The sequence below is a fragment of the Aquila chrysaetos genome, chromosome 16 (genome assembly GCF_900496995.4).
Source record: "Aquila chrysaetos chrysaetos chromosome 16, bAquChr1.4, whole genome shotgun sequence".
Classification (NCBI taxonomy): Eukaryota; Metazoa; Chordata; class Aves; order Accipitriformes; family Accipitridae; genus Aquila; species Aquila chrysaetos.
Genome location: NC_044019.1, coordinates 8470136 through 8482432, shown reverse-complemented (window position 1 = coordinate 8482432; position 12297 = coordinate 8470136). Strand labels below are relative to the sequence as shown.

At 46.7% G+C, this 12297-nt stretch overlaps 1 protein-coding gene across 6 annotated transcripts in view; it reads right to left on the bottom strand.

Annotated features, from left to right (window-relative positions):
• The window catches only part of LUZP1 (leucine zipper protein 1), a 55213-nt gene that overhangs the window by 8424 nt on the left and 34492 nt on the right, over positions 1-12297 (bottom strand). For 3 of the 6 annotated variants that reach the window (XR_005934130.1, XR_005934127.1, XR_005934129.1), the window contains exons 3-5: positions 10564-10728; positions 7884-8943; positions 3515-3748 (exon numbers count right to left, since the gene is read on the bottom strand). Coding sequence is in view for 1 of the 6 variants with exons in the window: in XM_030039502.2 (XP_029895362.1) it covers positions 8905-8943; positions 10564-10728 (204 nt within the window). In the remaining 5 variants the exon portion in view is untranslated. Of the gene's footprint in view, positions 1-3514; positions 3749-3940; positions 8944-10563; positions 10729-12297 lie in introns of those variants that run through there. The other 3 variants (XR_005934131.1, XR_005934128.1, XM_030039502.2) reach the window with 3 other exon arrangements.

Here is a 12297-nt window from a genome sequence, read left to right as displayed (position 1 = left end):
TCAAGCCTCAGCCATGATTCACTGTTATAGGACAGAAATTTCTCCAATCTCAAGTTCTTGGGCAGAGTTAGAACTGATGTTCGGACAACATAATTCTGTCCTTAGTCATTTTTCCTCCTTCACAGAATTGTGTCCTCACTACTGAATAACGCGTAAAGCTTGTCAAATTGCTAGATTTGAATGCTTTTTCCTGATTCACTGAGGATACTTCAGCTTGGTGGTAAGCATGAAAAAATACTACTGCAACTAGCAATGTATGTATAAGACTACCGAATTCCTGTTCAGCAACAGAAGCCAACTTTTTCTGTAGCTGACAATGATGGGAGGATGTAATTCAGAATTGAGTGTGACTGGAGTACTCAATGTACTCCATTTGCCTTCATTAAGCCTTACACCCTACCTGATGTTTCACGTGTGCCCCTTAGCCCAGAGGGGCTGGAAATCTCACCATCTCCTCAGTACTCTATGCAGTATCTTCCTGCTGTGCTCCAGTGTGCAGTTGGTTTGGGTCATCACAGGAGGAAATGTGCTTTTTGAGTGTGTAAGGATTTAGGATATTATTTACCCAGGCTTCAGGGTGTTCTGGTTGGTATGATCCACCCAGCATTTCCTCATGGTTGAAGTGTGAAGAGTTTGGGCACTGTGCCTGTTTTCAGAAGCAGCTGTGATGTTGCAGCTTTTGAAGAAAACAGGATTCCTATTTATTGGCAACTCATCATAGTTCTGGAGATAGCTGGTCCATTTGAGGAGACAGGATAGCCAAGCTGCTCCTGAAGGGAGGTCCTGGAATCTGGCCTGGGATGGGAAGGACTGCAGCTGGTAAGATCTTGGTGGGCCTGAAGGCACCTGGAAAAAACACCAGCTGAGAACACGGAGCTAGCGCAGATGTTTCATGAAGGAAATGGTAAGGGATGATTTTGTCCTAGCCTTCACCTCCCTCTGGTTGTCATGTTCAGCCTACTTGGTTTTTATTTCATGGTTTACCCTGTACAATCCCAGCTTTGGTGGATGAACCATAGGAGCATCCTGGATGGGAGCTTGAAGTTAATGGCTTCAACTCTATGGCTAATCCAGGCCTAGTTCTGTCATTGCTAGGAGGATGTTGGTTTATTCTCCATGGCATCATAACTGAGGTGATTAGCCCCAGGTATGCAGAGGCGTTACTCATGGTGCACCAGAGAAGTGAGAGCAGTGCTGGGCCCCAGTCTGGGTCAGTAAGAGTTAATGTCAAATATATTCACTGACAGGCAGTGTTGGGGCTTCCTGTGCAGAAGGAAACAGCTTGTGCTCCCAATAATATGGTGGGTTTTAAGGAAGATAAGGGGAGTCCTCGGTGCCTGAGTAATGGAGTGTTGCTAAGGATGAATGAAGTTATTTGGCTGGCCCCAGGGAGGCAGTTTGGCTGTGGCCATCCTGTTAGGGGGCTGGAGGGAAAGGGGGCTGAAGGGCTTGCCTTCGTGTTTGTGGTGTAGGGAGGTGATGGGGTCGCGGTCTGTGAATAGGAGCCACATGATGTACCTTGGCCTTGAAGTCCCAAGAGGGGCTTGGAGCTGAGCTAGTGCAGAAGAGTCCAGGGAGGCCTTGGACCAAGTTAGGTGTTTCTCTTCCCAAGCTCTGCAATGGCAAAGCCTCAGCCTCCTACTTGTTCATTTATTTCCTCCTGACCCAACTGCATTCTTGCTTGTGTAAGCCTGTGCTTCAGTAGGAGGGTCCCCTTCACCCTTCTGCCCCCTTGCTTTACCCTGGTCTGCTAAGGCCTAACAGATGTTGGCTTGAATCCTCAGCAAGCTGAGGAGAATGAACAGAGACCTTCCCTTTCCTGTGGTGTCTAGGCCACCAAGTGATACAAAATACAACTGCTTTATCTGGTAGTGGTTTTGAAGGGAAGTAGCTCTGGCTGCTGTGCCTGATTTCATGCCATCTGTGTGCTTGGACAGTGTGTAACAGAGAAGATGTCTTTGGGAACTGAAGGGTCTACGTATCCTTAAACCCTGTTTCCATAACCTGATGACAGCTGCACAGAATTCCTGTGCAAGTTGAATGCAGGTAACTTGAAAACAATTGTGTATGTCCATCTGTGCAAATGCCAAAAGCAAGGAAGTAAGTCTGGGTTTCAGATGCCTTGGATTAAAAAGCATGTTAATAAAGATTGTTAACAGGATAAGCACACCGGGAAGCTGATGGAAGGAAGGCTGTTGGTGGGAACATGAGTAGCTGGGCAACAGGCAGGCAGCTGCCCTGCGCCAGTGAAAAGTGATGCTGCATGCTAAAGGCATCCAGAGATCAGTGGGACTGGCTCCAGAGTTGCGCAGGTGCTCCCTACCTGTCTACAAGGGTGGTGAGCATTAAGGACTTTCTCTGATTGGAGTGGTGGTAATGGTGGTAAGCAAATCAGTTTGCAAGGTCAGGAAACACAGTTAAGGGGAGCTGTCAGCTGCCTCTGTAGCTTGGGTAAATAGTGCTTTGGATGTGATGCCAGAGTTAAAATGTAAGACACTACTTAGACTTTTGTGAGTGGCTGATCATGAACCCACGGGAGCAGAAGCAATGCTTGATCTGGGCATGGGCAGCATACATGATCTGGCTCAAAATCTCACCAATAAAGATGATTTACAGCAGCAACCTTCTCACATGTACAACTAAAGCAGAAAGGTTTGCAGCTGGAGTAGTAAGAGAGTACGCTTGTTTGTAGGCAACATGATAGGACTACTTAAACCCACCAAAGCAGGTAGATGTGACTGATCAAAAAGAACAGATTAAAAATGGCTTCAGAAAGAGTCAAGATTCATGGCTAAGCAGCAATGCTATGGTAGGTGGGCCAGTAGTCCAGTACACCTACTATAATGTCCTCACATAGGAGTGGTGAGCCTGGCCTTGAATCACAAACAAGGAAGAGAACCATCCTGTGGTATGTGCTTAAGGTGTTGGCAGAGGGGAGACTTAGAGCAGATGTGGAAGCTATGGACAGTAACTCTTCACTTACATGTTTACAGATCTCTGCTGTCCTTAGCAAGCCAGACACAGCAGCATTTGTGTTGTAGCTACAGTAATGGTTAAGAGCTGAAGAACCACCTCTTTAGTGATGTTCAATAGCTGCCTGCGTAAACTGGGATAGAAAGGGGTCTCAGCCAACCCAAAAGTCAGTTTTCTTAGATATTTAACAGAAGGAATCTTTGTAAGACTTAACCTTTAGTTAGAGCTCTACCCAGGGAGTAACAGCTTAAGTAACAGCTATGGATGGCTCCTAAAATGCCAGTCAATACTAATAGCCCATTTAATAAGAGCTTCTGGAAATGCATCCAGTTTTGCAGTCAAACAGAATAAACCAGATATAAGGAAAAGAGCTTTGTCCAATATAGTGTGGTGCCCAGAGCCCCTTACAAATCAACATACTTCTCTCCAAATGATGTGGTTATAGTCACAGGGACTTGTCCTGCATATGATAGGTGCTAATTGTACCTGCATGTGCCAGAAAGTTAGGAACTGTGAAAGAGACTTTGCCACTTGTACTGACCTCTATATCCTCCAGCTTCTTCCAGGAGATGGCCAATGGATCTTGGTTCCATTACAATCTATATTGGCTGAGTCAAGGAAATGTAATGAAGCGGTGGCTCATTTCCCTCTGTAGGAGAGCCCTTCCTCCAACCTGCTCTCAGCAATGCCAAGTCCAGGTCATCCAAAGTGGAGAGTGGCTGTGTTCAACTTGATTTGCCATGTGTGTCTGCACTGTCCATGTCTTAAATGCAGCCTAGGAATGGATATATGAGATCAGCCTGGATACAGGCAAAAAAATAAGAACAAGGTAGTCAGACTCAGCACTAACACACAATGCTGCAGAGTGCAGCTGCCTCAGCACTTCACCAAGGCAGATCAGTACCTCTGAGTAACGGACACTCTGCAGGCATTCAGCCAGAGCTATAAATACCACATCACAAACATGTAAAAAGAGAAGTTTTTATTGGTTATATACTGTAGAGCTGACAGTGTTCGAATCAGGAGAGACATGCAGATAAAGTGTCTGTTTACATTTGGCATGCAGACTAAGAGCACTGTGGAACTGGAAGGAAGTGAGCACCATCTGTATCTACTGCATGGGCAGCCTGGGGAGGAAAGAGCTGGCTTCCCTCTACTGAGCATGCTGAGACAGGGAGAGTTCTGAGAGGGTGAAACAGTGCTGATAGCTCTATTGGACACAAAGTTTGGTTTAGGGAAATGGGCAGTACTGTAAGCCTGGAAAATTTGCTTAACTTGGATGAGTCTGTGATTATGAAAAGATTTCTTGCATTATTTGTCTTCTAACTAAGCTGCCCCAGCCCAAATATATGTCTGCAAATACAAAAAAATAGATTTATTCTCTTAAAAATACATTCCATGCAGCCTGGAGTGCTGCTTCCCCAAGGCAGGAGCTTGTGCTGCATGCTGGGCAGCCTAGGAAGATGATCCTTTTGGTCCTTAGGTTACTGACCATCAGAGGCATCTGCAAACAATGGCTTCATGTTTCATCACATACAGAGCAGTCCACTGGAGGCTGACATTGGAGCAGTGCTTTGACCACTCCAATGATGTGCAAGGGTGGCAGAGATGAGGTCTCCTGTATTACAGATGACACCAGTGTGCCTATTGCTTCAATCTGTAGCTAGGAAATTGCTCGTCAAGTGTCTCTTGAAGCACCAAGGTGTGCCACCCTGCCCTGTGCTTCCTGCCCTTTTCCTTTTCTGGAGGTACCATCTGCAGGAGGACTGTGGGTCTCCCCTCGTCTGTGTCCCCTGAGCTGCAGTTGGACAATGCATGGCACTGGTGGTTGCACTGCAAAGCTGTCACCCCTCCATGCCACCCAAGCAGCTGGAGAGGCACTGCTCTGCGTGCTGCAGTGGTGTTTCTGGACACAAAGGAAGCCACTCCATGAAGCAGCAAGCTGCTGAGCCCTCAGGCTGGCGCCAGCCATTCTGGGGAAAGCCACTGGCTGTCCAAAAGGGACCAGCATCTCCGTTTCCTTGGGAGAAGCGAGCACTGACACACTTCCTCTATACAGCAAATACATTTACAACTTTGGAATTACCCGAGTGCTTGATGCACAGCCTCACGGCATCATCAAGCCCACTGAAAAGCCTGTTATATTTATATGCTAAAATTACAAATACTTCTTCAGTGATGGCAATATTTACACATAGACTATTTTACAGCTGTTCAAAAAAAGTGTGCAATTTGAGTGAAACACATTGTGTTTCCTGAAGTCATTGCTATAAGTTTAATAATACAATCAGCTCCTATTGCACTCATGATTAGAGGGCGTGGCCCCTTTCAATTTTAAGGAGGGTTTTCTTTCTCAGATTTCATCTTGTGGTAAAAACAACCCAGTGTACAGTTAGTGAGTGACATCTGTGTTCATTATTTACAAGCAGTGAGACTGAGTCTAGAGCAAGAGTTCAAGGTATGTGCTGTAAAATATTGAACAAACCACTGAGGCAGCTGAAGAAAGAGATATCACCTGTAAGAAACACCTGAGGAGAGCAGACAGTGCCAGAAGAGCTGTATTGCTGGGTCAGTAGCTGGGGCTCCTGCTGCATGCTGTGAGCTGGCCGAGCAGCAGGGTAAAGCTGCCTGGTTGCCCATGGCTAAGGAAAAGCCTGGTCCTGGCTGACAGAAGGCAAAAACCAACAGCTATTGCTGCTGGTGGTTTTTCCCTTGCACTTCAGACATAGGGATGCATTACTGGGGTGAGCTGTGGGGTTGAAAAGCTGATGGGTAAGCCAGAGTTTTGTGGGTAAGTACAAGGAAGCCTGTGTTAACCTAGCATGTCGTGTTGTAGGGATGCAGAGCTTTCCTGGCCAGGACTGAAGCCAGTTCCCTTGGAAGGAGTTTTGGAAGCACCATGCTAAGCTGGATCCATGCCAAGAACATGAGATGGAGAGGGCTGGTGGATGTGTTCGGGTACACACACGTCCTGCGGGATGTGGACCACTGTCCTGCAGCAGGACGGGGCTCATCACTGGGAGGAAAGCCATACACTGAAAGCAATCCTCATCTTCAGTGCGTATGTGCTGTTCAGCTCTTTGTAAAAACTAAGCTGTAAGTCCTGGGCAGCAGTGACACAGGGCAGGGGGGAGGCCCTCCTAAATACGCTGCTTCTCTGAGAGACTGAACTGCAATGCCAAGCAAGTCGTCAGCAGCAGTTCTTCCACAGTGATTGTAACTGGGTATATATTCTACGGCTGGAAAGCTGCTTAGCAGCAGGTCTGGGAATGTAAACAGAGGTAAATAATTACTGTGATATCTGAAGAGGCAGGTACATGCCAAGATGCCTCCAAGATGCAAACTCCCAGGTTAAGCAAGCAGGTACTGCAGAAGGCATTTTGGGCCACTTGCTGCAGAGCAGCTGCACTGCCTCAGAGGGTTTTTTTGCAGCAGCGTCTCCTATGCAACACATGGAAGAGGACCTGAGGCAGCATATTTAGTTTTGAAGGGAAACATTTTCTTTAACATGAAAATAAGGGCAAAGAGTCAGAACGTAGCATCCTGAGGCTGGCAGAGGCTAACAAGCAAGCCAGCCGCATGAGAGCACTGCTGAGATGTGGCACTTCTGGTCAGGCTGCAATTCTGTTTATCAGCTGTGGAAAGCCTGGAAGATTGAACAATGAGGTAAGGGAAGCTGATGCCATTCAAGCAATCGATCTCAGTAATGTCTTTTTTTGTGTGGTGGTGATGGTTGTGATTGTGCCATACAGTTAACCTCTGAGCAAAGCAGGTGCTCAGGGTGGATATTGCAATTTCACAGGCTCTTAAAAAAAAAAAAAAAAAAAAATCCATTGTGGTTTCAAATTGCAAAATATGCACTAATTTTCAATACTTCCTGATAAACATGGGGCAGGGGGAAGCATTTCAGAAATCTGAATTTAACTTCAGAATTTAAGTTTCTTTCACTTTTAGTTTGGATTTTGAGTTTAAAATTTTTTTCCTATTATACTTGATATATTTATCCCATTCTGTACTAGCACTGCCATGTCATGAACTGGTGATAGCAGTTGATATAATTTATATTAATATAATTTAAGATTATTAGAGCTGCCACATCATACTAATTTAAAAGCATTATCTTTTTGTCTTGTTATGCAACTTGACGCTTATACACGTCATGAAAAATAAGAAAATGAAGGGTTAAAAATATAAATTTGGGAAACCATCTAAAAATTGCAAAAGGAAGCAATTTTTTTTTTTAAATTTCCCTTCCTCCAGGCAATCTTTATTAAAAAAAAAAAAAAACCTCATTGAAACACTTTCCTTTTTTATATAAATGTTTCCATAGATATTTTCCAACCGGCTCTGTTTTTTTGATTCATTTGCCTCTCAGAATTGAGGCATATAATTCCAAGGGAGAGAGAGGAGATACAGCATATAGATGTGCATGTACGGATAGTCACATGCGCACTACTGTGGTAGCTGCTTGTCTGGAAGGTGGATGTGGGAATGAGTGTGGGGTGCAACTCAAGATATGGGAGCTGCTAGCTCACAGCTGTTCCCACAGCACCTCCAAAACAAACCTCTTCCCTTCTGCAGCATTGTCCTTGTCCCTCCACAGAGAGGGGTGTCTGTCTCCAACAGGCAGAAGAAAGCACTGGGGGAAGTTAGTGGTGTTTGTATACAGTACAGGAAAACTGTGGGCCAGCTCTGCAGCTGCGTGGTGGGATGTAAAGGAGTGGCAGGGCTCTGACTGTGCAAGCCAGATGCAATCACCTTGCTCCGGGCAGATGCTGGTCCAACATCTGAGCACCTCTTGGAGCTGTGGGGGGCAGTGTCTTTTCAACAGTGATGCCATCTGCAGTCGGTGGCCTGTGGGCACTGACAGGGTGACATACCTCTGTATTTGAAGCAGTCTCTGACCATACCTGGGTCCCAGACATGGTAGATGGGGTGGTCCTGAAGAGGGGCACAGACCGAGGCTGCCTGGATAGCCATACTGGCGCTCAGCTTAGGGTCCAATCCTGCTGTCTCCACCCTGTTTTTGGAAGGAATCAAGGACATTCTGCTTGTCTGTGAGGAAAAGCACTTGTTTCTTTTTCCTTTAGAGCTCAACTGCTGAAAATGAGCAGCAGAGTTGGTGCCTGCAGAGCATGATGGGCATAAAGCTTCAGGTAAAAAAGCACCCCAGTCCAAGTCAGGAGGAAGTTTCACTGCTGCGTGAACTGCTGTTGGTTTGGCTCAGTGGATGAGTTCTTGGTGCAAGATCTCAGCTGGTGATCAGTAGGTCATGCAAAGCTTGTTGTGGAGACTGACAGCAATAGGGAAGAAACTGCTTCTAAACATTTTCTGCTCTCTTTCCCTCTTATGTGTAAGCAACCAGTGCGGAATGGTTTCCTCCTGCCTAGAGACAGAGGGTACTGGCAACACAGGTACTGAGGTGACCACAACCCAAGCCAACAAGGGTGTATTGGGAGAATGCAAACTCTCCCTAGGAACTGTAAGCTTTCAGTTGTGGAGCCACGTAGGACCGCTGTCATGGGCTGGTGGACTGTAGTCACAGGGATACTTCTGGGATCTTGTCTAAATGCAAGTGATTAACAAGAAGTTCTCTCTTGTCCAGGGAGTACCATCATTCAGAGTGGCTATGCAGTCAAGGTTTCCATATGGAGACAGACCTATCATCCTATGGAGAAGATTAAGATTGCAGGTACAGAGATGAGAAGTGGGAGTCCCCTGAGCAAAGTCTCTGCAGCTGCCTCTTCGGCAATGAAGAAAAAGCATTCACTGGTAAAGCTCCTGTACCTTGCAAATCGCATTAGAAAACTGGTTTCAGGCTAGCTGAAGCCTCCCAAGAGGTTACAAACAGGTGTGATGCCTGTGAGCTTGGTACTGTCCTGCCTCTTGCTCCACTGTGCAGCATGTCCATTGAGTGGAAAGGAATACAACTCATCTCCGAGATGTTGTCCGGCAGGCACGGAAAGCACCCTGTAAGAGAGAACCCCACAGCATCACAGACTGACCAGAACCCGCAGCTGCCTCTGGCAGCATTTTTGCTCTGGGGAAGAGTATTGTGATTGCCCTTAGGCCATCCTAAAGCCCATCAGGATCCTAGCCCAATGGCAGGGCAGGGGAGAGCAGTGGTAGGATCAGTTTGGAAGATACAGGCTCCATCAGAGTATACAGTGGAGTAAGCCCAAAACAGAATGACCTGGCCCTGCCCCACAGAGGCAGGGCCTATTATCTTTTTTTATACTCTAGCATACCTTGCACCCACTTCCACACCCAGCATGTGGATCTTGCAAGTGAGATGCACACCACCTGACAACACAGAGGAGATGGAGCTGATCTAATGTCAGAGCACATCTCCATATGCAAGGTGTTCAGGCTCCTGTTACAGTCAGTGGAGGTCTGGGCAAGACAGAAGATCCAAATGACGGTGTGTACGTTACAGGGACCTGACTTTACCCAAGTTTTTATTTGCTGTTGACCCAGTCTGTGCAGACAAAGGAAGCACAGCACAGCCTCAGGTACAGGAGTCTGCATATGGCCAGATGAATGTCACTGTGGGTAACACCTCTTGGTGACCACACAGAGCATCACTGTGGTGTCCCTTTCTTCAGCTACCAAGGACAGTGTGAGTTCACAACTCTCTACTGCAAACATTACCTATCTAAATGCCAGTCTGCAAAGCTCATCCTGCACCACGTTCCTCTGGGCTCTTAATTTTGTGCAACTTCACCAAGAAGCATGACTATGTAGGGCTCTCAGCTGCCTCACGGCAGTCCTGCTGCTCTCACATCAAGACTCAGCAACTCCTGTGCACATCCAGTAAGATACACTGATGACAGGTTTGAGGTCTTAAGATATTTCCTGCTGTGGGTGATCTATAAATGGAAAGATGCACTTTGCTCTGGGCAGCTGCGCAGGCAAAGAGGGAATACCAAGAGAGGAAGAAAGTCTTTTATACAGATATAAGCATGGCTGTGCTCCTAAGAATTAAAGTCTGCCTGGACCCCTATCTCCTCTGAATGGACCCCCCTGTGAAAAGGCTAGAATACAAGTTTTTTCATATTTCAGGCAATAAGTCATAGTCACTATAATACAGGCCATTTTCCACTTCTTTCTGTGTCCAGAAAGATGTGTTTAAGGAGGCAGAGCAGCAGGTATGTAGCAGCAGACAAGCACCCTAGTAATACAGCAGCCAGCTGAAGCAGGTAAGTTAAGAGCTCTGATTCTGTCTCTCCAAATGTTTTTGTTTCCAACCCTGATTGTCCAACGTGTGCCACTGGATGACTAGAGGCAGTGCCTCTTATTCCCTGGAGAATGTTTTTAGCCATAAAGCTAGTGGAAACAAGAACTGTTTTTTAGAACAGAAAAATAAGGTAGTACTTTTTTACCGGTATAGGAAAGGAGTAGAATGATTTACCAAGGTAATACAGTAGAAACTCCACCTCTGGGCAGTGCTAATGTAAGACTGGATTTCTCATAAAAGATTTACATTCATTTTGGACAAGTTCTCTTAAGTTATGTTGCTGGGAGGTCAGTTCAGATATTGGCTTCTTGCCTTGTAACTCTTGTTTCTGGATGACCCTTGAACTCACATACCTGCTCCTCCACTTGGAGACCCAGTGGTGCATGGGGGTTGGATTCGGGGTCCTGCAGCTCCATCTTGGTGGCTGGCCTTTTCCCTGGTGTGTCAACCTGTGAGAGGTACTCAGAAGAGCCATATTGTTTTCTTCTGGAACTGGGCGCAAAATCTTTGCTTTCATCCTGTGCAAAGGAAAATAAAGAAGGCTGGGACTCGAGGACTATGAAAGGGTCTGGAATAGCACTAGGTTCCTGGTCCTGGGTTTGCAGTGCGAGGTGCTGGCTTGAGTCCCTTTGGCAAGGAGGGACTTGGGCCACAAGGCCAGCTCTGACGTGTCCTCACTTATGTGCTATTTTATAAAGATTTTTTTTTTTTTAAACCAGCCAGTAATTTTAATCCAAGTTATAGGTGCAGAGTCTTCTGTTCAGCTGAGTGAGCTGTGCACAAATCTATGCTCAACCTGCATGGCTCGCTGGGCCCAGAATGCTTGTATCCATGAGGGACTATCAGCAGAAAATCCCATGGTTTAGTGACTGAAGCAGTTTCTTAGAAGTATTAACTCTGAGTTCTACCATGGGTGGGGGGTGGCCAGCAACGTGAATGTCCCATTTTCTTGGCAATGAGGATGTGATATGGGAGTGTCCTACACTGTTTTCCTGCTATAGGCATCTAAATGGCACTTTTAAACTCACTAATGTTTTCTTGGAATGTTGGCAGAGACATTTATAGGATCATACCCTTTGATTCAGATGCCTACAGTCTGCCTTAGGGCTGGTTGGGGCACCTGTGTCTTTTACTGAGGCAGCACCCTGCTGTGAGTCATGAGGGTGAGGAGTCCCTGTCACCCTCCAGCTCCCCAGGAAGATGGCAGTGCTTTTGCTGTTGCTGTCGCTGGCTGGAAAAACCTCCTTATCCACAAGTTCCAGCACACTATAAGGTACCATCATGTCAATATCAGAAACAAAACAAATCATGACAACGGTGAGCTTGCAATAATGTAATGAGCTACTGGGCAAAGCGCAACAGCTGCACTGTACTCCTGAAGGCTTTATCAGCTCTGCTCACTTTGGGGATGGCATTGTGTTTGCTGAAAAACGCAGTGCACAGCCCTGTGAAAGGGCTGTGGGCACTGGTGGAACAGATTTGGTCCCTGCCCTGTGGCAAAAGGGATAGCAGGGAAGGGAGAGGCAGCAGCCCCTGTGCCTGGCAGAAAAGCATCTGTGAGATGGACACCAGGCTTTGATGGCCTCCCAGAAAGAAGCTGTGACATCTGGTGGGTCTGGATAGGCAAACATCTGCCCTGAGCTGGCCCCACTGTGGATGACATCCAGCAAACACTGGACCTGACCTCCCCCTTGTGAGATGTGAGCAGCAGCAGCACCTTGGTGAATAGGCACAACACAGGGACCGCCAACCAACCATGGGCCAGAGATAACCATGGTGGGCCAGGCTGCTCATAAAACTGAGGTGATAATTTTAATTTAGTGAATGGCAGTAATCTTGGTGGACCTGGACAGCTTAGCAAGGGCTAGGCACCTCTGTATTTCTAATACAGTGGTTGTCTTTAGAGGCAAGGCCCCTGGGTGAGCATATAGGACCTCCATCCCCTTGGGCACCTGACAGTGCAGCATTCTGCTGTCAGGCAGCATGAATTTATGACTAGCAACCCAAATACACTGGTCTCAGAGAGTTTTGTAGGTAAAGAGCTGAGCCAGGGCCATCAGGCTGGCTACCCCTGATGTGTTGGCGAC